Here is a 22,974-nt window from a genome sequence, read left to right on the forward strand (position 1 = left end):
CGGTTGTGGTAAATTCAAATAGATTTTGTGATGTATCTGATAAAATTATTCATGAGTGTGACTTAATCAACAGTTAAATCACCAGCAGTTATCAATTTTGAATCACTGTAAGAGTAAATATATTTTTATGATTTCCCAACAATGGGAAACATGTATTGTAGACGTCGAACATGTTTCCTAGTGAATCGGTGATATTATATGCAATGTTTCAGATAGGAATTGGAGTTTTTTCTTCATTATAACGATCATGATGCCTTGAAAATATTAAATTCAAATACATTATTTTTTACAATAACATTTTGTACAATGAATGTATGATCAAATGTGGGTGGTGTCAAGGTCAACTTGATATTATGATGAGCGTCTACTATACTCGTGATAGCAACATTACATCAATGAGGCAGCAGTACTCAAATAGCCATTGTGTATAAATAAGAATATATCTATATATCATTTATACAAAATTACATCTCGTTCAAAACGGGCACTATGCAGAACAAAACCAAACGGCCTGTGAATTGCCTTCTATAAAATTCCAATGTTCTGCATATGACTAATATTTGTACTTTCAAGCAAATATGTTCACTTTTATCATATAACGTAAAAAACATGAAATTGTAATTCCGGGCGTTGCTTTCAATAAATATATATTCAAGGCTCAAGTTAAGCATGTATTCTAATCAACTTGCAGTAAAACCACGTCAGTCAGGGTACGTCTTCTGTGGTTAGTCAGTTTCATAGTTCTTTCAGCCGTTTTTAGTTAAGTATCTTGCGGAAATACACCAAATATGTTTTTTAAATTCCACTGTTTCCATCATAAATGTCAAAATGGACCCAAAGTGCAACCATGAAACAGACCGGAAAAAGTGTGATCTGCGATTACATGGTTATGGTAATATTAATATAAGCTATCTTCCCTCTTTTCACGTGTTTAATATATAATTCAATGTACAAATAAAAGAACTGAACTGAAAAACTAAATTTTTGCTAAACAAGCGTTTGTACTACAGTGGTCACTACTAATCGATTGTGGCCAAATTGGAAGTTTAAAAAATTAGGTAAAGGTAACGTGATAAACTGATAGACTTATCTGGCAACTCCATTCCATAAATATATCCGGGAGTTTAGGAAAACGAACTTAACATAGTGACGTCACAAAATAAATTATTTTCTTGTGTGGCTCCCTCTTTTGGTCAAAAAAATTATCGCAAATTGTTGTGATATCAACAGTATATCTGTATAGTTTGGACACCCATAATTAAATCAAAAAGTACCTTGCTCAATCAATCATCTAACGTAATTCTATGATTGCTTATTTCATCCCCGGGAATGTTTTAGGAACAAAGTTATCATGGTGACGGAACAATTGTCATACTACATGGCAACAGGTTGCCTGGGGCACGGTTGCTACTATCACGAAAATTGAGCCCGAAAACTATTTCCAGTAGAATATTCGACGCAATGGCTGGCTGCCGTCGGCTTTTACGAATACTTACTACAGGATGGATATGTCTGCTAATTTTTACGTTAGCGATATCTATGATACCAATATGCAATGCAGATGGGTCTGTTCAAGACGATGTGAACTTGAATCGAGGTTTGTGTGGTACTGATAGAACCTTTGAAGTTGTACCAACCAACAATGTCCGAATGACCCGAATAAGATTTCGTGTTCGTTTGGTCGGTCAAGAAACAAAATCATTCAAAACCTTCTGTGAAGCGAAAGATGAATACCTACATACCGTGGTTTATGGATTCCTCTTTGTTTGGGGGTTCTATGGAGTATGCAGTTTGAAAAAATTTATATTGATCTTCAATAGTTCATACAAAGAAAAATGCACAAAGAAGTTGTGCAGAGGGAGGTTTAAATTTCGAAGAAGTAACCACCACGGGGTTGTTCTCAGAAAAAAAGAGTTACTCGAACTGATAAACAGTGGCGACATTGACAAAGTAGTGAATACAAACAACGTTGATTTTAGCTCCTCTGGCTATGTCACAGGCAGCCCAAAAATAAAAGATAAAATGACTACCTCGTCTGGTAATGCTATCATAACTGAAAACCATGATGCTTCAGTCGAAGCAGATGTATCTAATTTCCAATCTTCGGAATCTTCAACCGACACCGATATATCAGAGGATATGAACAGACTCACTTCGAGTAAAGATTTGAATTGGCATCCCAAAACAAGTACTCCGAAGCGAATTCGTTCAAAAAAGGCAACCAAGTTGAAACTGTCACACCATGTAGTAGAACAAGATACAAATCAGGATAACAATATGTCGTCTTCTGAGCTATCACGTACTGATAGCGGCAGTGACGCTACGGTGAAACCCTTCAGTAAGCCAGTTGCTGTAATGCCATCGGCGAAACCAAGTTGTTCCAAAACCATTAGTCCTAGAACCGGTCCTAGAAAAGTTGGATTCGAGGACAGTTCTTCGTCGTCCATTATAACCATTTCCTCGGACGACGATGGCAAATTGAGCAGCAATCAAGAAGTTCAAGTCAATGATTCAACTATTAAAAAGAAATTTTCCAAGAAAATCTTTCCAGAGAAACTGAAAAAGGTCGTCACCGCTGACCAACTCTACCAGAAGTTGAATAAAATAAACGAAGTTGGTTCTGAAAAACTCCAAAAAGAAGTTAAAAGAACAAAGAAAGTGGTGAATTGATTAGAATTTAAAAAAATTATTTTTTATCACGACGGGTTACTCGATGACGAACGCAAAAAGAGGAATCTTTACTAAAGTCCAGCAGTTTGTAATCGGAAAAAAATCAACTAATCAAATTGAAAAAAAAAACGCATATATATAGATGCGCTTACTTAGTCAAAACGTTGCGCATCTATACCTGATCATTTTCTATATGCTTTTAACATTAAATATATTGTGTATATATTGTGTTTTCAGGTTTACAAGGACCTCTCAAACATGAACAAGCCGAGATTGGATAAAATCTCGGAAAAAAGGGAAGATTCCGTCAAAGAAGTTTATGAAAATCTTCAGAAGCAACGACGCACTCTTAATGAACTTCAGAATACAATAGTTCAAGTCGAAAAAGCGACCGAAGAGTCGAAGATACGAGAGATTCATTTCAGTACAAAACTATTGGAAGCGAGAGAAGCTGAACGTCAAAGATGGCGTCGCGAATATAATGCAAAATTGAATTTACTTAAAGAATATAAGGATGCTATCATCAAATGTACTGAAAAAGCAATGGCTTTGCGCAGTCAATTTTGTGGTGAAAAACAACCTCGCCGTGATGGCGAAGCTTGGTGTTACGACTGCCGTATCGGACGTCATCCTAGTGACGTCATAGATATTCCCATTTCGCGTTTTCGACGATATATCGTTAATAATACGCCGGAGCCGATACTTTCTCGATCACGTGGATTTCGTCCATGTTGCCCAATAGTTGAAAATATAAATTCCAGGTATGAAGCGTTGGAATTAGACCAACGTATGCATGTTGATGTTAAACTTGCTCGTATTTATAAAATGCAAAAGCAGTTACAATGGGAATTATTTAACAGAAGATATTTAAATAATGGTTGTTTGAAATCTTAAATTCTATTTTCTTATCGTTTTTTATTCTAGTGCACTTATTATTTTTGTTTGCCTTTTTCCATTTTATGCTTGTTTGCACTTTTTTGTTTCTAGATAAAATTTTAGTAATATTTATATTAAAATACTTTTGCGAAAAAATATGGAACTTTCCTGTTATTGGGTTACCTATAGCAACGAAGGATTGGAAACTATCTATGCATTTAATAACAATTATTGAATTTTTTGACCGCGTACCTAGTGGTGCAATTGAAAATTCTAGGAGCCGTTTCTCTTTATATCAAACTCACAAACAACCTCATTTCAGATGATGTATGTACGCCAAAACGTAATAAAAATGACGTGAATTACGTAAATCTAACTATCGAAACGTAAAATATAACGCTAGTGGTCAGCTATGCTGTACGTTACCCATTTGCTGCGGTCTTCAAACATCTAAGACAAAAAACAAGAACGGGTTCGCTGATGCCCCGGCCACATTTTAAGAACGCGCGAACCCGCTAAATACCAACACTGCTCGTACCGTTGTTTGAGGTCATTGTTATACATCATCCGCTATCTCTAATAATGTAGAGATAGTTTACTACTCAAAGAGGGTTTGTTCTCTCGTTGAGGAACTTCGTTTTCAACTCAAGGTATCAACTTACTCTTGCAACTCTATTTTTGTTCTTGCCAGGTGTCGCTAAAGCGCGCTAAAATAGAGAAATTAATAGCAAATAGTCGATGTTATATATGAACTGACATGTTGCAAAATATCCCGATAAAATTTTGGCCAAATTTGTCTACGGTTAATTTTCAATTTATTCCGTATTACAGAGTATACAAAGTAATTAGAGATTAGAATTTAAATATAGAAAAGCATTTATTGAAACATAATTATACCTAAAATTATATGCATGTTAAATTCAATTTGATGGAAAAAATGAACGAAAAATATCGAAAAACCATACAAAATTCATCTTTTTGTAGCGATATTCATCGTCTAAATTCTTTTCATTATTTGAAGTTCTTAAATTTCTGAACATAAGAACAAATTCAAAATAACATTAGAATCTCTCTAGTGTGTGAATGGTGTCATTTTCAATTTTACAAAACGAAAAACTACAGCCCAAAAATACTAAATTTTAAATTTATAGCAGTAAAATTTATAGCAGTTTATATTGAAATAATATTAATTTGTGAAAATCGATCAACAAAAAATGTGATGAAATATAAAAATAAAATTGATTATCAGGTTCAGTTGCTTTTAATCTAATATTGCTTATCAAAAATCGACTGCTCAACTTATATTAGATTTTAAAACGCTCAAAAATCAGTTAACATGCAGATCGATACTTCTGAAGTGTATCAAATGATACGGCACAAAATTCCATAACGGATGACCACTGACCCAACGTAGGGCACAGACCATCCGTCGCCACTTCAGTAGTAGCCATAGGAAATTATCAAGGGAAATTTGGTACAGGACGTTTGGAACACTTTGACGATCGTAGAGTGTCGTAACCCCGGCGCGCTTCCGAATTTGTAACATGTTCACGCTCGAACTCCTTCATTTAAGAGAAGGGCAATCAGAGATGCGAACATCGGGTGTTTACACAACATCAGCTTTGTTCTATAAGGCTAAATCAACATTGTCTGGTGTGTGCACGAGGCAGAAAGCGTGGAATACTGTATTATGATGTTGATTGGAGTGATAATATAACGGTATTGCTAAGGTATTGTATCGCTGACGGTCTAAAAATTGTTTGAAAAGGAGTTATCTTTGTTTGGCAAGGCAAAATACACGGAAAATTTGTATTGTGTGACTGTCTATGACAGATTGGCTCATTTAGTTTGAGAAGGCACAAACTTCATCACCAATCTGGCTGTTTCAATAATTTGCTTAAATGGGCGATTCGGGAGAAAATGCAGCAAGCGCGAATGATGATGAGGCGGCTAGTAATGGAGTGAATTTAGATAATTATGATGTTGACTGGCTGATGGCAGAAATAGCAAGAGAACGCGAAATGACGTAAGTTTACATGTTTGATATATCTTTAACGAACATGAATACACAGAATCATAAAATTGTTGTAAATTGAAAGGGAATTATAATGTTTTTGTATTAATGTGGGAAATATATATACAAAGGTTGATTTATGGACATTAATCAACTTTATATACGCATTCACTTAGTTTAGGGATTCTGACTGTTCTGTTATTGCGATTATTTTCGCAATAATCGCTACAGAAGTTTGAAATATCATTTTTAAACATGCAGTTGTCATGGTAGCAAAGATTCTTCTGAGAACGTTTATTGAATAATAGCTTTATCGGACTTGATATACTATTTGACGAGCAAACAAAGCTAATCACTACTGGATTTAATATTAAACATAATAAGCGTCTGGGTAACAGGTAACAGCTAACAAAGTGTACCAACTCGATATAATTAACAGTCACACAAATGCGAATTTGTCAAACGTAATAAACAATTTGCGCTAAAACTAATATGTATAACCTTCCTACCAATTTATCAAAGTACATAAAACAAGGCTTTATATACAACAATGCAATAAGTTTAGGTGAATAAATTTTCCTAGCAATATATATACGACAGAAGTAGGAGATATACGAGTAAACATAACATCAGGAGTAAACAAATGGTATATTTGTACTCTGATTTCAGTAATATGTTTGAAGTGCCCGTATTGGGATAGCACATTTGGAATCAATTTTATGTATATATATATATATATCCTGGCTGGCCTAGGATCACTAAGCACTTGGCTGTGCTATTTAGTTTTGAGCGTTTGGTGAAAACCCGTGTAGTGCCTCGCGGGAAGAAAAAGTCTTGCAAATATTATTCTGGTAACCAATCAGTCAAGATTTGGCATTTGTTTTACTTTTTCATGATCTATTTTATCAATATTCATCTTTTTTTAACAACCGTTAATCGAGTAACTGAGGGGGTTAGGTCTGATTAATTATTTGAACTTTCCAGACCTACGGTAATTTTTCGTTCAGTCATGTTCCACTGCTCCGGGTTTCTGGATTATAGTTTCTCATTTTTAGTCCTGGAATTTGAATTTCCTACTTTCTTTTACACAGTGAAATGCTGGATCAGTCTGTAGGAGAATTAAAAGGAACGGTTGTTGACCTCGATAAACAATTGCAAACGATTGATAATGAAGGAAGCGAGTGGCGTGTCAGGTAAAATCACCCAAAATATGTGCTCCGATGTAAATTAAACCTTATAAGGCATATTATATTCTACATATGTTTACTGGTTAGTTAGACCAAAAACTTAGACTATATTTTGGAAGCTTCAGATGCCTATCGTTGCGATGTGATTCACATTTCGAAAAATCTAATGTTCTGTCTGTCGTTGGGCAAATACCCACCGACCAATCCTATTTTGGTATGAGTCATTGCTTTTTTGGCGTTGTCGGTAAAATTGTTCTTGGGTTAGGACAGCCTTCCGTAAGGCATTTTATTTGTATATTGCCAATACCAGGCATTTTGTATAAAAATTCATGATTTAAGTTTCAACATATGTTTGTTGTTTTTTCAGATGTGAGACACAGGCTGAAACGAATCAAGAACTTCAGCGACAAATTGACGAATTGAAAGAAAAAATGAGACAAGCGAGAGCCACAAAAACTAGAGACAATAAAATGACAGATATTAATGCAAAAGACTTGGATGATCATTCCGAGGTGGAAAGAATTATTAATCTATAAATTTTCTTTTCAAACCACTACGATGTAATACCACATTCATATCAACGAAGTCCTTGTTGATGCTTTCCTAATAGTGGTGTGCGGATATTGACAACTAACTTATATCTCCTCTCTCGTCGGGAAATTAATTACACGACCCAGTGAAAATGTGGCAAATGCTATACTTTAATAAAGTTTGCTGAATCCGGGCAGTATATTTCTTCTTCATTGGAATAATCAGATAAGCTTAGGGTCATCTGACAAATGTGATATAATCGCCCTATCCTTTGGCACGATCATTTTGATCGCGAAAAATGCATTCATTTCGATTATGAATTTGGAAATAAGATGGACGCGCATTATTTAGTGATCTCATTGCATACTGTACTGTTCTTTACACACAAAGATTTGTATAAATAAAACGTTTTTGCCATTTCAGGCCGGATTGAACTTATTAGTAAAGAAATTGGAAAAAGAAAAATTCGGAATTGAATCCCAGCTTCGAGACATAGAATGGAGACTGGATCAGGTTGGTATTTATATTCAGTATTTGTCCTAAATATGGGCTGCATAGTTTGCAATAAGTTTTCTTTATGTTCAAAACATTGAAAGATATAATGGTGTCACCTACACAATATGATGGGAGGAAATCGTTGACCTCAGCTATCGTCCAGCTGGAAAACCGGACACTTTAAAATGACCATCTGGTTTTCTATGTTACCCATGTTTCATATTGGATATAAACAAGGTTGTCAAACCAAAATCAGTCAATCATATTGATTGGAATATACTCATGAATATATTGTATTTATGTAAAATTAGATTTTTGAAAACATTTAAACCGCGGCTCTATTATAAATGATATTTTCTAAACATTAGTTGATTGTATTATATCGTAGTATAATTTGTCTTGATGCGTGGTATCGGGTGACCAAATGGAATCCGATAGCCCTGTTTGGTATCTTGATACAGTACCAAGTATGATCGAGTATGCTAGATAAATGAAGTTTGCTTTTCATTGGTAATTTATCTGGGGATTACTCTCGATCATACTTGGTTTAAAAATCTTGGTTAAGATAATATATCCAATATTATTTTAGGAATCTAAAGCGTATTATAAAGCATCAGAGGCAAAAAAGAAATATGCTACTGAATTAAATCAAGCTTCCATATTGCTGAATTCTTACGAAAGGATGCAAAAAGCAGATGTAGCGCTGTCACCTGTCAGGTAATCTTGGGAAAGTGATTTTGTAGTGACGATATAACTTTGGAAATATCGGTTTGGGATATTTTCAAAATATCATTCTATGTTTAATTTACATGTATGATTGATTCACTTACAATTAGCTATTTCGAGTAGCTGTATATAAAACTTTTCCGACTTCAAACTCTAACTTTCCGTCACTTTTGGTTTATGAATTCCTTTTTAGGAAATAAATAGTGTACTTATCTATACTTTACCTTAATTTAGTAACAATATACTTATTTCAAGTTAATTCTTCATCGACATGTTTATTGGCTTTTAAAACCCATATAAAGAAAGCATTTCAAAGCGTTGAATTGTCCTATTCAAAAAACTCAAATCCGTTCGTGCTGTTCTAACCACAAAATTACAAAATTTAAAGGAGTAACATTTCCACGAAGCGTAAACTCAACCTTCAATGACTTTTATATTATTTCATTTATGTTTGACAATAGTCAGTGTTGAAGGACTTATTCTACCACATATACCTATAAAATAGCTGTACCAAAATTGAGTCACGGATAACGCTTGCAATCTAGAGGTGCTAGTCAACAACTCTCCTGATTGAAAATTTTTGGACTGATTTTACTTTCAGAAAATCTCAGGTCAGACGCACACAACCTAGAAAAACTGTTCCGGTTAAACTACCTGAAATAAAGCAGAGAAGAAGACAAGTTTTGCCTAACAAAAACATTGCTAAATGATACTAGACAACTATTCAACTGCGTCAATGCTGCTAGATTGAATTGAGGATAAATATTCAAATGAAACATCATGGAAAAATGCCAAACGTATCTCAAAGGACCCAGAAAGAACTATTGTCAGCGAATTCAAAAAAACATTTTATGTTTGAATAAGATTTAAACTATACGTTACAACATGTCATTGACACGCGTACAATAGATTATCAAGTAGTTTGCTTGCTTGAAACTTTCAAAAGCTTGAAATATACAAAATCTACGGCAGAGTTTTCAAGGGACATGTGCAAGTTAATTTTAATTTTACTCTAAAAACTTTTTATGTATATTTTTATACCAAGTTTACTGTTATAATAACTATATTTACGTTCGATATTCTTGTAATCAAATAAATATATAGTCAGTATATTGGTCTGTTTTTGTCTCCGGTACAAACAGATTTTGGTCAAGGTAACGACAACTCTTTGTAATGTTGATTTGTAAGCGGAGGCTCGTTCATCACTGGCTCTGTCACAACAAAGACCTATTGTTTCCATAAATATATCGTTCTTTCAAGTAAGTGAAATAAATTAAACAAGAACCTGGTTGTGGTTAATGAGAATCGGACAATATCTCAAGTATACCTCAAAGACACACTCAAGTCTATCAAGTACTTGTAGTACCTAGAATCGTAGGTATTTTGGAACAATAGGACATGAGTCTCTTCTACTGTACTGAAAAATTTACCGGGGCGGGCCAGCCCAAATCAATGATTTCTGGCAAATGATTTGACTAAATTTTACATGACTTAATTAGTTTTATATTCGTTTGGTCGTTTTGAGGTTACGACGTTAACAACAATATGAAAAACTCCGTATACAAAATACCCATAGAACATTGACGCAGTGGTTCGTGTTTCCAGTCAAATTTCAATTTAATTAATCATTATTCCAGATCTGTACAGCCTATTTTAAACCCCAAATGTATGAATAAATACTAATAATACATTAGACACAATACATTCTGTCATGGAAGAGAATTCCATTTGCTGTGTCCAACAATTTACGAAGTTACAAGATATGAAATATTATTAGAATCTAAGATAGCCCGTCACACAAATGAGCTGGAAATAGCGTAATGATTGCAAAATGGTGTTGTTGTTTTTTCTTTCATACAATAAAGGTAAAACGAACTTACAAAAGGTCGAGGTAATGCATCAAATATGGTTTGTCTCAAATAGTTATACATTTTTTGAAAAGACTCATAGGCGTTTTTTTTTACAGATGTTTGCAAAAAGCCCATATTTCCCAACGAAAAAGGAAAGTGGTGAAGACGTTCAGGTGGCCACTGAGAGTGCCAAGTGCTCCAAATAGGGATATCCATGTCGAAAAATAGAATAAGACATAATACTTGAAACGGGCCAATGAAAACGTTATGAACGAAACAAATGAGTTGAATCGCGCAAATGGGCTATACTTTGATTACTGTATGATGTATGCTCGTTTTCTTAGGCTTCCAAAAGTCAGATATTTCAGTTAAGATTTATCGTCATGACAATAGACGATAAGTTTATTTCGTCAGGCGAAAAACAAAAACAATTCAAACACGAGTTATTAACTTATTATACATTAAAATACCGTATTTATCGATCGCAATCGACAGGAAGTCACGAAGGAACAGAACTAGTAAAAACGATTATTTAAAAGAAAAAAACAACGGACACAAAGAGAAACTTGAGCTTCAAAACGAAGAAAGGATTGTTATAAATCTTTGTATATGGTTTGGAACAAAATAGAGCGTCCGCACAGCCATACTTCAAAACATCAGATTCGCCATTTTTTGGTCAAATGAAATAAAATTAGAAGGTTTTCGAGAAAAGGGTTGTTAGAATGCTAAGGCATAATTAATTAATAATTATTTAGTTATTCAATATTAATTCATAAGGCATAATCAATTCATAATAATTTCCAGCAGAATTAATGGATTAAGCTTTTTTGTCTCTAAATGTGTATATGTTTTTCTTTAGTGTGGTTGAAAAAATATTATCAAATGACCACTCCGTGCTGGTTATGCTAGTAATAATGCAACGACAAGACAAAGTTATTCAGATGCGGTTTTAGTTATACATATCAGACAGACACAGAAAAAATAATCCAACATATTTTATTGTGTAAACCCATATTGTGTTTAAAGTTATTTGTTTCAACGAAATAAATTTTTTTACAGGTCCACCAGACAATTTCCGCTCCGCTCTGCCAACGTGATATGCTATTTAATAAAAAAATACTGGGCACACAATATGCAAATACATACAAGTCTAGACCAGTTCGCCCATGGCCAAGTTCAAAAATGAACTGCACCGTTGATCGATGTCTGATAACCTTTAAAGACTGCTGTGGAATTGAGGTACTTGTAAGTCAGTATTCAGTAGAGATATGAGTTTCAATTATTTTCAATTCGCAATTGTTTTGTTGAAACATGTTACGATTAAACTATGCCACGACGCTGTCTAATCGGCGACGATGGCACGAGCCATAGCTGCCATACCCTAGACACGCCACAGGTCAAACCCTAAATAGATAACTCTCATGTCTTCCGCCGATTGATATTAAATAGTTGAATAAATTAAATTTCTTTTCACTTAAAACCGACAAATGACATTATATACATGAGGCTAGACAGGATATTATATATAAATTGTCTTTTTTTCCATGAAATAAATTTGGTAATCAATATATATAATGAAATTTAATTTAGAGTTCATAAGGTAATATGGCTGTTCGTGTTCGTCTAACGCAGAACACTATGTATAAACGATGAAGTCATCAGGAATACGAAATATAAATTCCTAGTATTTGGTTGCAACCAGGCCCACAACGAATTTGCAATCGGATTATTTTATTCTGAATGAGTGAAAACAAAAAATTAAAACGTGCGTGTTTGCATCACCTGAAAAGTTGGTACCTATGTTATCACAAGGCCTTACTTGGAGCACTGAGTTTGTAAAAAAGATAAGCGTGACGGGATAAAGTGTTCCCATACGTCCTGAAAACTGCTGTCATGAATCAAAATAAAACAGCGAAAGTTTTAGTGAAAGATCAGGCCCCAGAGGGTACCAGATGGAATTAAAATTATAAAAGTTTTGCACTTCTGTCGTTTAGTAATGTAAATGCAATCGGTGTGTTAGTTTGTTGGCGTAATATTTGGCAAATTTTTCCAAAAACATCAATTGTCCAATAAAGAATTTCAATATTCAAATCTTTAGGAACTCCCTTCAACACACATTGAGAACAGCGTAGGGGGCTAAAATCCAATTTCACTAACACGAGATGTCAGCACAGAGCTTGACATCAAGACCACAATCCACATACAACACTATCAACGATAAAACAATTAGAGAAGCCTAATATTTTATAATTATCCTAACAAAAATGCTTTCCCTTGAATGTAAATACATATTCGACTTCCTTGACTGCTTGTTTAATAGTAAAGTCCGTACAAATTCAAGAATGAAACGTTAGTTACAGATAGTTCAGTCAATGTCGACGCCACCGCATGTTTTTCATTAAATCACTTTGAAAGTCGCATCACCCTTTCCTGTTCCGTACTGATCATCACGTCACGAAAACCCGTTACTATTGGCGCTTGCTGCGCTGACATAGTAATGCGTGGCGCTTTTCATCATTTTCAAGCATGATGCAAATCAAATGCAACTGGTACCGATATATTCGATAATATGTGGGAATTCTGAATGGGGTTGAATACAAATAAACTCTTACGAAACGAAGAGTTTAGGTATCACAGTTCTACTTTGATTAGTTATTGTTTATTACAAGTTTAATTAGATGAACACATTTACAATCGATTCAAGAACGGGTTGGCACAACGTAACATCAATTCGAATTATTTTGGTTTATGAGTTCAGTAACCATCGGAGATACAATCATTTAAAATAATGTTATTTGACTCTTTTTCGCTTTAAAAATTACGCATATTATTATGTAATATGAATAATACACTTTCAATGTGGAACCGTAGTAATTTGGAACTTAAATCGTAACAAAATGAGCGTTAAAAATGTTACTTTCAAATTTAGGTATATACAAACATTTGCTTGCAAGTTAGTGTTGAAAGGTAAGCCCATAAAAACAATTATATCTAAATTAGATAAACATTTTCAGAAATAAATAATTTCAATTCTCATTTCGAAACAATCTAATTCAGTTCAAATCCAAATATCCGAAGTACAATCTCCCCCGGGATAACGAATCTCGTGAGCAAGAACTGGGCCGTTTGGTTCTTTTCCGAAGTTAACGCGAACTTTGGGATTCAACTTCAAACCTCCATTATCTGTGTCAACATCGATACGCAAAAGATATGATCCTTCACTGAAATTAAAGGCAAATGCATGAGGCACGAATCAAGAATACTATTCACCCATCGGTTAATGACAAAACGCAACAAAGTTAGAAAAACTCGTTGAATTAAACTTGTTGTGTTAGTGAAAAGTCACGTTAGATACTACTTACTTCATCATGTCGGGATAAAACTGCTTGTCCCATCCACTGTACAACGAGGTGGTAACGTACAATCTCTTGCCGTCCAAACTGAGTTGCAACATCTGTGGTGAACCTTGCATTCTTTTTCCATTTAAAAACAGCGGACTCGGTTGAGAACTAAGTTCTTTGTCTTCCAAAACCTTGATGGAGAAAAGAGTAATTTTCAAATAGAGAAATGTAATTGATAACAGCGAGCAAATTCTTTTGAAAAAAAGATTTTCTACAAAATAATCATAAAAATATGGTTTTGACGCAGATCTGTTAAAAGATTGGGAATTCATTATCATGGAAATAAATGCGGATTACATGAGCAAAACAAAATTTGGGAAAATTCCCATATTACAAAATTTGCATTTATTGACTCAGTGTGCCACCGCCTGTAAAGTTGAATTTCAGAATTTCAAGCATACTAGTACAGATCATACTGAACCCTTAAGCATTTTGATTGTTGGAAGCAAAATATGCAATTACAATATTTTTATTAAATAAATATTATGCTCGTGATTCATCTTACATTTTACATTTGAATCAATCAATTACTATCCTCATGTGATGTAATTTGCTGAAATAACGAATTCGGTAAGGCACCGATCCAAACATTTCAACATAGGCCATAATGGATTGTTGAATAAAAATTTGCCCATACAACAATCTCAGTAACTAGTCTAACATATACCTTGACAGCGCCATCCGAGCAAATTGATCCACCAAGGAAAACTTGCCCAACCATTTTCGGATTTCTAGGATCCGAAACGTCATACTGACGAATATCACCATGCAACCAGTTGGAGAAATACAAAAATCGATCATCCATGGATAATATTATGTCGGTTATTAGACCTAAAAACAAAGTTAACTTTCGAATTACATATCAAAATCACGCAATTATTTACATTCGTCTTCCAGTCTGGATTACTTATATAAAGTACACAATCTATATCAATAATGACTAATACAAATGGGAACGTTCAAGTGGTATCAAAAGCACAATCTACCTGTATTACAATTTCAAGTATTTTGTGAAGTGTACCTCAAATGAAACACGTTTTCACAATAGTTGGTATAGGAAAAAAACATTTTACTGTTTGTAAATTTGATCCCCAAAATAAATCCATCTTTCAAGTATAATCTAATCAAGTCAGTTCAAAAACCTTACTGATTAATATAAAATGCTCTTAGAATTGTGCATTGAAGTGATCGATAGCTATGAAAGCAACAAAAATGCAAAAATAACCTGGCATATCAGGTAAAGCCCATCCTTTGACTTTCTTTGGTGGAATCGAGATGACTTTTTCGGCAGACCATTTTCCACTCTTAAAAAAGGAGTAAATTATGTTACTTTAGAATACCCTGCATCATCAAAACGTAGAAAAAGGCAATATTAACAATAACATCATCAGTTCTTGTGTGTACGTTTTATCGCTGGTCCATTATTGTCGAATCATATTGATTGTGACTTGATAATTTCATAACTAGAAAGTATATCGAATAACAAAAAACAGCGGGTTTCAATCAAACGTCACGATTCTTAGGAATTTGTCACTTTTTGCCTCAACAGTTTCAAATATCCTGATCAATAACTGCCAATAATTGCCGATTGAGCTGCTATTTGGAATATTTTCAATTATAATTAATTGCATCATCGAAACTGATAAAAATGCCAGGTCACAACAGTCTTACATTTATTTGATTAAATTGCTTTACATATGAAAAAAAAACTTACAACTTCCTACTTACTGTTTCTTTGAAAAATCTGAACACGGTACTTGATAGAGCACAGCCCACAAATCCTTGCGTAGCTGAAGGATCGTGTAAGAATCGAATTTCAAGAGGTATCTTTCCATCCGGGCCTAGATCGATGTCCTTTTAAAAAAGCGGTTGAGATTCGGGTTAAGTTTATTATTTTTTTAACAATAATCATAATAGCGAACTTCGAAATGTCCCTTGCTTGAAGTCATCTTATCGTTGTATAAAAACCCTGCAAGCGAAGGTACTATACACTCATGGTGTCATGAGTAGGTAGCATGTTTGTCTCTTGTGCTATCGAGTTGAATATTGGGATATAGTCTGTTTGCTTAACTTTGCACCAGATACTTGCAGAGCTGTACCAACCGCGCGAGAACGTGACAATAATTTTATGTACTTCAACGACGAGAAATAGTCTGTGGTTAACGAGGCATAATGCTGGTTAGCTATCAAGTATAGTTAACCCGAATTAAGTTGTAATTTCATTTAATCGCCTTACGGGTATTCACACATACTTGTATCAACTCGTGTGTTGTCCAATCCCACACATGTAGTGAATGTCCGTAATGACCTGAAATTTTGAATGAGTAGCAAGATATTTAGTAAGTTCAGGTAACTGTAGGTTCAGTTCAGGTAGCTGTAGTTTAGATAGCTGTAATTCAGGTAACATAGAATTTGAGTCTTTTCATGAAAGGAATGGAGTCGGCAATTGAAGCGTTACCGTGCTTTTAATCACATATTCGGGCAAAACCTTATGCGCGACTGATAGTCATCGAATGCTGAAAAGCACTAACACTAAATCAGCTTTGCAGCAAAATCATGTATGTCTGCAGTAAAAGCAAGCGGGCAATATTCTAATCCTCAACCTACATAGGCTACTAAATTCGTTCAATATTAATGTATCTCACTAAATACTCCCAGAGATACGACGTAATCGAACAACTAAATAAATTCACATCACCTACAGAAATTACAGTCAAACAAAGGTATAACTTACCTTCCTCCACATCTTTTGGATTGAATCCTCCCAAAAGTCTTTTCGGAGTTCCCCATTCTGTGCTGATCATTACATTATGACGAGGTTGATACCAGAAATCGTACCCAAAAGGAGTGTTATGCCCTTTCGCTTCCCAATTTCCAAGAAGTTCAAATGAATTGGAGTCGAGTAGGATGAAGCCACCTGAGAAACGAAATTCATGATAAAGCATAAGTATTGCGAGAGACTTCCTTTCTAAAACAAATGTCACGTGCATTGGCTTGGAAGTTAAGGAGTATATTCGCTCAGCGAAGTTTATGGCGGTCACTGAAATGCCAAGATATACTACTTCACTGGAATGATACAGGGATAAAATGGTGAACTACGTGGTAAATATATCGGTTTAATTCGTCCGGATCTAAATTGGCGATGCGTAACTCCATGCCTGCCATGCCCCATTTAATGACAATATTCGATAACATTACTAGCGCAATAGTAACAAATGCTTCCGATTTATCCAATTCTGAAGTCATGTTATTTCAACGCAATCATATAGCGCGTAATATTGGTCGTAATTATCTATCTGCACTAAGCCAAAGTTGTGCTTTAGTTTAAACTTCAAACCATATTAATTTAAGAGATTTAAGAAACGAATGATGAGCTCCGACCTCGGTCAAGCGAAACGTTGCAGTGACACATTCTTGTTATGTGCAGCAAGACTATTAAATGGAATAGAATAGTCACCCTAATTTAATCTTCAACTAATAGTTAAACTATATACAACATGTTAAAATGCATAATGATGCTAATAGGAGATCGGCAATAACATTTCACATTTGCTGTCATGTAGAAATGGTAATTTTTCTGTAAAAGGTAAGCTATTGAAGAGATGATGAAATACTTCGTAAGAGTAGCGTAATTTTTGGTGCGCATGCACTTACAAAAAAAGCTTCATAATTTCAAGCTTGGCCAAGCTTTTACGATTGGATTACTGTATTCCCAACGTCGCAAAATGGCAAACAATGTACAGTGTGTACACACGATAACCATACGTTATTTGTTCAAACAGATAAACGTCCTTAAAAAACTCGTTAGATAACATACCGTATTCATAAGATGTAAAATTTAGTTACTAAAATTCTAATATACCCCGCGGCAATACTTGTATATTACGTAGGCTAAAAAACGAAATGTCAATTTCGAGTTTATCTGCTAAATGCGTTACCATGATTTATAAATTCCTGTAACGGTATCAATTATCACAAAATATAATCATGATTTTACTAAAGTTTACCTGCTGAACAATAGCAGACTAACAGCTTTCAAAAACGAACAATGTAACTACAATTGGGGACCATATATCCATACCAATTTCTGATAAGAATTCGATTGTAATTTTTCTTCAGATTTGCAAGCACATAACTGAATCGAATTAGATCGGACTCAAACTCAAAGGTTTCTTTTTTAATCTCAATTCTAATGGTGTTGTTGGAAATAGGATGAAGACACAATACCTACCTTGTTTTGGATTTAGTTCCATCCATCTCTCACGAAATATCACATTAAACAACATGGGCATGCTAAGTTAATATTTGAAATATTCTTCTGGATATGATAATTTCCAAAGTAGCAGTGACAAGTGCAAAGTCTACTTCCCATGCAACTATTACGCTAAAATGTCGTATTTATATAAGATAATGAGTTAGTCTACCTTTTCCGTTTCCTTCAGGATCTCCCATACAGCTTATCATAATTTTTCCTCCTGGTATGCAATGAACTGTGTGTGGATATGCCAATGCTGTTTTGTGATATATTTCCGTTGGTTCAACAATCTAACATAAATATATAGCACATTATATTATATACAAATGGGAAAACAAGCAAATAAACTTAACGAGAATCTGTAAAAGCGTACTTTGAACATTTTAGGTTCCTTAGGTGTAGTTTGAACATCAACTGCATACAATCTACTTGATACAAGGCCGGGTAATATAAACAAATTTCGTTTTTTTGTTGGATCACCAAAACAACTGCTGCATGCATTCCAACCGGTATGATGGATTTCATCGTTTCTGTTAGGCATTTCGAGTCGGTGTATTACCTGAAAATTTCAGTGTATTAATAAATGAATTGCATAAGAAGATAATCTGTGAAGATACGATTCAGAAGACTGTCACATGTGCGGTCCTGGTAGGATGATCAAAGGCAGGATGATCAAAAGTAACGGTAAAGATAAATAATAATACAAATTCCCTCACACATCGTCCCGTGTTTATTTTTACATCCAGCGCTCGAGATAGGCGGCTAGCATGTTTTCGACTTCGGTCGAGATTATTTTGAACAAGTGATTTATGCAGTTACCAAACTATTAATCTTTTAAAATAGCAGAGAAAATGATTGTATTCAAAGTTAATCCACAATTGTCACCTTTGTATTGACTTTGCGGAAGTCGATTTCACTTAATATTATTTGGAATTGTCCTGTAAAAGCTGTAATTGCGAGAGGACCAACATTGAGTATTTTTAATGAAAAGCAATTCATGTCACCTGGCAAAAAGTAGGCGATGTCTCATCCATGTCAACGGTAGCAAGATAATCGCCTTTGTCAACTGGGGTATTTCTGAACGAAATAAAAAAAATGATAAAATCAATCAATATTCGTTATCATTTATCAATCAATCCAATCCATCACAGATTGCGTCATAGGGCACGATTTGTTTTTCTGAAACTATTTCTTATACCGTGTATCTTCTTATCACCGTGCGACGATAAATATCTCAAAATAATTGCTGCAGTGTCAGCGTCTACAGTAGTTAATAAGCAAGCAATTTGTACATTGTACTTATCTGTATGCACAATATAGTCATCGAACTACGATTTGTAGGTCATATGGGACAACTTTGCCATTCGGGTCATCCATCTAAATTCTAAAGCTATACGAAAACATCACAGAACTTATATTTAATTTCAACATTGCGTGAATGCAACACTTAAACGAGAAAAATGAATGCTTCACCCGTGATAAGAACTTGCTCATGGCAATATCTGCGAAAAAAACAAATTAAAATTAAGTAAAGGAAGTTGAAATATCCTGATCTATTACAAACCTATCCAAAATTAATGCAACACCATAGTTGGAGAATACCGCCAAACGAAAGATTTTATGAAGAAGATGATAGCCAAATCAGCTAAGCATATCAATGAAACTTCCCCAATGACCTAATTCATCGGTGATGAAACTTTTGACTTAAACGCTTTATGAAAACGAAGTGCACATATGATCGATTTGTACAATTGCTAACGTTGTTCTCGTTGGATTAATTGGAATTATTGCCCATTTAGAGAATAATCGTCTTTATCTTCAACAAATAGACCAACCAATTACAATTTCCCAGTACTTTGAAAAAGAATGAAGCCGATAGGAGGCTGTTGGTTTGTCGCACTTTTATATGGCAGTGCAATTCCTTTAGCCTTTTGCTTGATTGTCGCTGATATCGAAGCAGCAATTTCTGCCAGTCATTTGGCTTCATGTTCATATATAGATCATATATCATGTTCATATATTGTTTATCTGGATGGAATGAGCGTCATCCGAACCAAATTTTCGGCAAAGATAAAAACAACAATGTAAAATTATATTACACCAAAATTTTAGCAATTGATGGACTAATCTCAAACCCTCTGGGTATTTATATCGCCATGTATCAAAATCGCCGGAATATGTAAAAAAAAACTACGGTATATGCGAATTTGTAAATATAGAAAATATTTCAAGTATGCTCCTCTCGTGAGAGCAAAACAAAAACTGCAATAACAAGCGCTCTGGCCGATGCTGCCATTGGAGTAGAAGTAGATATATATGAGCTCAAATCAATGCAATCCAAAACATACATTATGGGTATTACACCTCTAATAAAATGTCACCTTTTTATTTCTATTCGGGCATGATTTGTATTGGCATATTTCGTAGGGCTGTGTTCATATGAATATGCTATACTCATAAATATTGTGCCTAACTAAACGATTAAATTTTAAAGGATACTAATGAAGGCTTCCTGTTAGCCCGATTGTACTCTAATAAGTCTATATCAGGGGTGGCCAACACGTCGATTGCCACGTCTCGAGCAGTCGATCGCGTCTGATGTTGAGTGAATTTTATTGAAATACGCCCAAAAATTGTCTCAAACCAGTTGTGTGTATTACAACAGGAAGAATTCAGTACTTTACATGCGCAAAATACAATATACACATACAGTATTCGAGTATGACTAAACCCGACAAAGCATGGAGTGCCGAATATCGCGTGTCTAGACTGACAAACGATCTTACAATAACTTCTGCAGTATGCGAAAGTTATTGTCTCCCTCCAAGAGTAGTGTGATTAATTTTATTCGCAATGGTAGAAGTGGCATCAAAATGCCCCATTTTTTTCTAATTCTAAGCAAGCGAAGAATCGCATTTGGAGTAAATTGTAAATTAGATGCTGAAGTTTGAGCAGTCATGTAACATTCATGGTTTGAGAATATTTATCTTTCGCTGTTCGGATAATAAATACATGAATACTTGGCAAGGTTTCTTGAAGAATTATCAACACTTACGGCTAAAAATTAGGCACGCCCTATATCTGAATTGTATGATTCAAATAAATAATAAATAAATGATGAAACATTTACTCCGGGAACAAATAAATAATCAACAACTTAAATAGAACATAAAAAAAATATTTAATAACGATGTGCCCACAAAGCCTTCTTATTGGCAGCGGTGGAATTTTTTGTATAAGTGTGTGCAGTCATCTGCATATTCAGTGCTCATTCGTTTTTGTGTAGGACCTTATTACCGATCAGTCGATCGCGATCTATTTTGAAGAATTTAGTCGATCGCGGTTGAAAGCAGGTTGGCCACTCCTGGTCTATATAATGGCAATGGTGCGCCCACCCAACCATGTACGAACTGAACGCAGTTAAAAATGCACTTAAAATGAATCATATTTCATTTTCGGTGATAAATATAGGCAACTGATATCAATTAAAATCCAAGTGGAACCATAAATAACGAATTTATGATCTTACATTTATTGCTGTTGTCAATCAGACTGCAATGATCATAAGACATGCACAAAATACGCAAAAACAATAGCACAAAAGTCACGCGATTTTGCAGATGTTAACATAAACGTGACAACCTATGCATTTAGGAACATGCTATGTTATCAATATCAGAATGCCCCCGACTGATAGGCGGCTACCTGACAATGGCATCCAAATGTTATAAATTTAGTGAAGTGTGATTAATTGGTGGATTATGTCGGTATGTCTCACATCCCACATTACAACTCAAAAAACATATCTGCCATCATATATGCTTGCCAAGAAGTGTGGGATTCGGGCTTTATGAACACTTCGCGAGAAAATTTTACTACCCAATTACAAAGCCAGTCTTTTTTTGTAAGGTTTTGTGGCAATGCATGAACAGTCGAAATCTACTGCGCGGTGAGGAATCAGACGTGCATTCGTAAGGCAGAGAAATAGACATAGGTAAGTGGTTATGATGCTCATAGAAAAAGAAAAATCGAAATACCTGTAAATGCAAGGTATATACAATAATTTCTCTTTGGGTGCTTTCATAGCATCTCTCGGCGTTGCATATCCGGGTCCAGTACCAGAACAGCATTGCGTTTGAAGGTGACTTTTGATGGTAGTTACACGTTCCGCTGTAAATCACAATCATAAAGTTATTAAATAAATAATTAGTAATTAAAGTAAATAATTAAAGTATTACAAGATTTCGATTTCTGTAACTCCTCGTGACATAGCTGACTCTCTAACAACATTCTGACCCTACTAAACAACATTGTCCGAATGAACTTTACCCGGGCGGTGACCAACGAGTACAGCCAATGAATGAATATTCCAAATGTACTCTTTCAAATACATTGTTTTTACAAACTGCCTCATCTGTTATTTTTTCTACGACTTCAACCTAGTCGCTGTAAAATTTGAATAATATAACTTGTGTTATAACTAAGCTTACTTCTTTTCTTCAATATATATGTACATTGAATAATAGTGCAAATAATCTCCACCGAAAATTCAAGTAACGAAGCTATTTTTTAGAATATACCGGTAATATTCAAAAACACAACGCCTACTAGGTATTTATCTCCATGACTAAAAACATCATTGAAAGATATGCTGTCTCACCCATTGTCTTCGATTTATAGGTTTCAGTCGCTATAGTCTGTCCCGCGTTTGAGCGTTTTCAGTCGATGTTTGCTAAGTTGGTTTCCTCGATTGTTCAAACTAACGATGACTTGCCGAAATCGACGTCGAACTAGCAAGCAACTCTGCAAACTTGAGTAAACGCTGATTTGCGGACGCTTGTTATGAGCGCTATATATTCAAGAGGTATATATATATACACAAAAACGTATCACGCATCGATGAGTGCGCAAAAAAAGACATTTTGTTAAACTGTTTTGTACAGACCTGCGTTTGTAATTTTTATGGAGC

At 34.7% G+C, this 22,974-nt stretch overlaps 3 protein-coding genes across 4 annotated transcripts; 2 read left to right on the forward strand and 1 right to left on the reverse strand.

Annotated features, from left to right (window-relative positions):
* Window positions 1–1,445: 1,445 nt before the first annotated feature.
* On the forward strand, window positions 1,446–3,589 carry LOC120340672 (uncharacterized). The gene is made up of 2 exons (XM_039408990.2): window positions 1,446–2,661; window positions 2,908–3,589. The coding sequence occupies exons 1-2, from the start codon at window positions 1,462–1,464 to the stop codon at window positions 3,562–3,564; spliced, it is 1,857 nt and encodes a 618-aa protein (XP_039264924.2). The 5' UTR covers window positions 1,446–1,461; the 3' UTR covers window positions 3,565–3,589.
* Window positions 3,590–5,065: 1,476 nt separating this feature from the next.
* Window positions 5,066–9,609, forward strand: LOC120340674 (coiled-coil domain-containing protein 169-like). 2 transcript variants are annotated; one of them, XM_078119866.1, is made up of 7 exons: window positions 5,066–5,276; window positions 5,380–5,572; window positions 6,652–6,753; window positions 7,115–7,259; window positions 7,702–7,791; window positions 8,363–8,490; window positions 9,101–9,609. In XM_078119866.1, the coding sequence occupies exons 2-7, from the start codon at window positions 5,448–5,450 to the stop codon at window positions 9,207–9,209; spliced, it is 699 nt and encodes a 232-aa protein (XP_077975992.1). In that variant the 5' UTR covers window positions 5,066–5,276; window positions 5,380–5,447; the 3' UTR covers window positions 9,210–9,609. The 2 variants fall into 2 exon arrangements, with proteins under 2 accessions (XP_077975992.1, XP_039264928.2); XM_039408994.2 differs by having other exon boundaries at window positions 5,066–5,572.
* A 3,383-nt stretch (window positions 9,610–12,992) lies between these two features.
* Window positions 12,993–22,869, reverse strand: LOC120341465 (methanethiol oxidase-like). The gene is made up of 12 exons (XM_039409974.2): window positions 22,666–22,869; window positions 22,043–22,175; window positions 19,010–19,082; window positions 18,379–18,564; window positions 18,175–18,295; window positions 16,485–16,667; window positions 16,003–16,058; window positions 15,479–15,604; window positions 14,976–15,054; window positions 14,418–14,581; window positions 13,712–13,881; window positions 12,993–13,570 (listed from the first exon to the last, which is right to left on the reverse strand). Exons 1-12 carry the CDS (start codon window positions 22,667–22,669, stop codon window positions 13,408–13,410), a joined length of 1,458 nt encoding a protein of 485 aa, XP_039265908.2. The 5' UTR covers window positions 22,670–22,869; the 3' UTR covers window positions 12,993–13,407.
* Between the last annotated feature and the right edge of the window lie 105 nt (window positions 22,870–22,974).

The sequence above is a fragment of the Styela clava genome, chromosome 14, assembly GCF_964204865.1.
Source record: "Styela clava chromosome 14, kaStyClav1.hap1.2, whole genome shotgun sequence".
In the NCBI taxonomy this organism is placed as follows: Eukaryota; Metazoa; Chordata; class Ascidiacea; order Stolidobranchia; family Styelidae; genus Styela; species Styela clava.

Coding starts and splice junctions, on each gene's coding strand:
- LOC120340672 (XM_039408990.2), top strand. CDS start 1,462: ATGGCTGGCTGCCGTCGGCTTTTACGAATACTTACTACAGGATGGATA. Junction 2,662..2,907: donor TTAAAAGAACAAAGAAAGTG/GTGAATTGATTA, acceptor TTGTGTTTTCAG/GTTTACAAGGACCTCTCAAA.
- LOC120340674 (XM_039408994.2), top strand. CDS start 5,448: ATGGGCGATTCGGGAGAAAATGCAGCAAGCGCGAATGATGATGAGGCG. Junction 7,260..7,701: donor ACTTGGATGATCATTCCGAG/GTGGAAAGAATT, acceptor TTGCCATTTCAG/GCCGGATTGAACTTATTAGT. Junction 8,491..9,100: donor GTAGCGCTGTCACCTGTCAG/GTAATCTTGGGA, acceptor TTTTACTTTCAG/AAAATCTCAGGTCAGACGCA.
- LOC120341465 (XM_039409974.2), bottom strand. Junction 18,565..19,009: donor CATCGCCTACTTTTTGCCAG/GTGACATGAATT, acceptor TGAAATTTTCAG/GTAATACACCGACTCGAAAT. Junction 16,059..16,484: donor TCCAAAAGATGTGGAGGAAG/GTAAGTTATACC, acceptor TCAAAATTTCAG/GTCATTACGGACATTCACTA.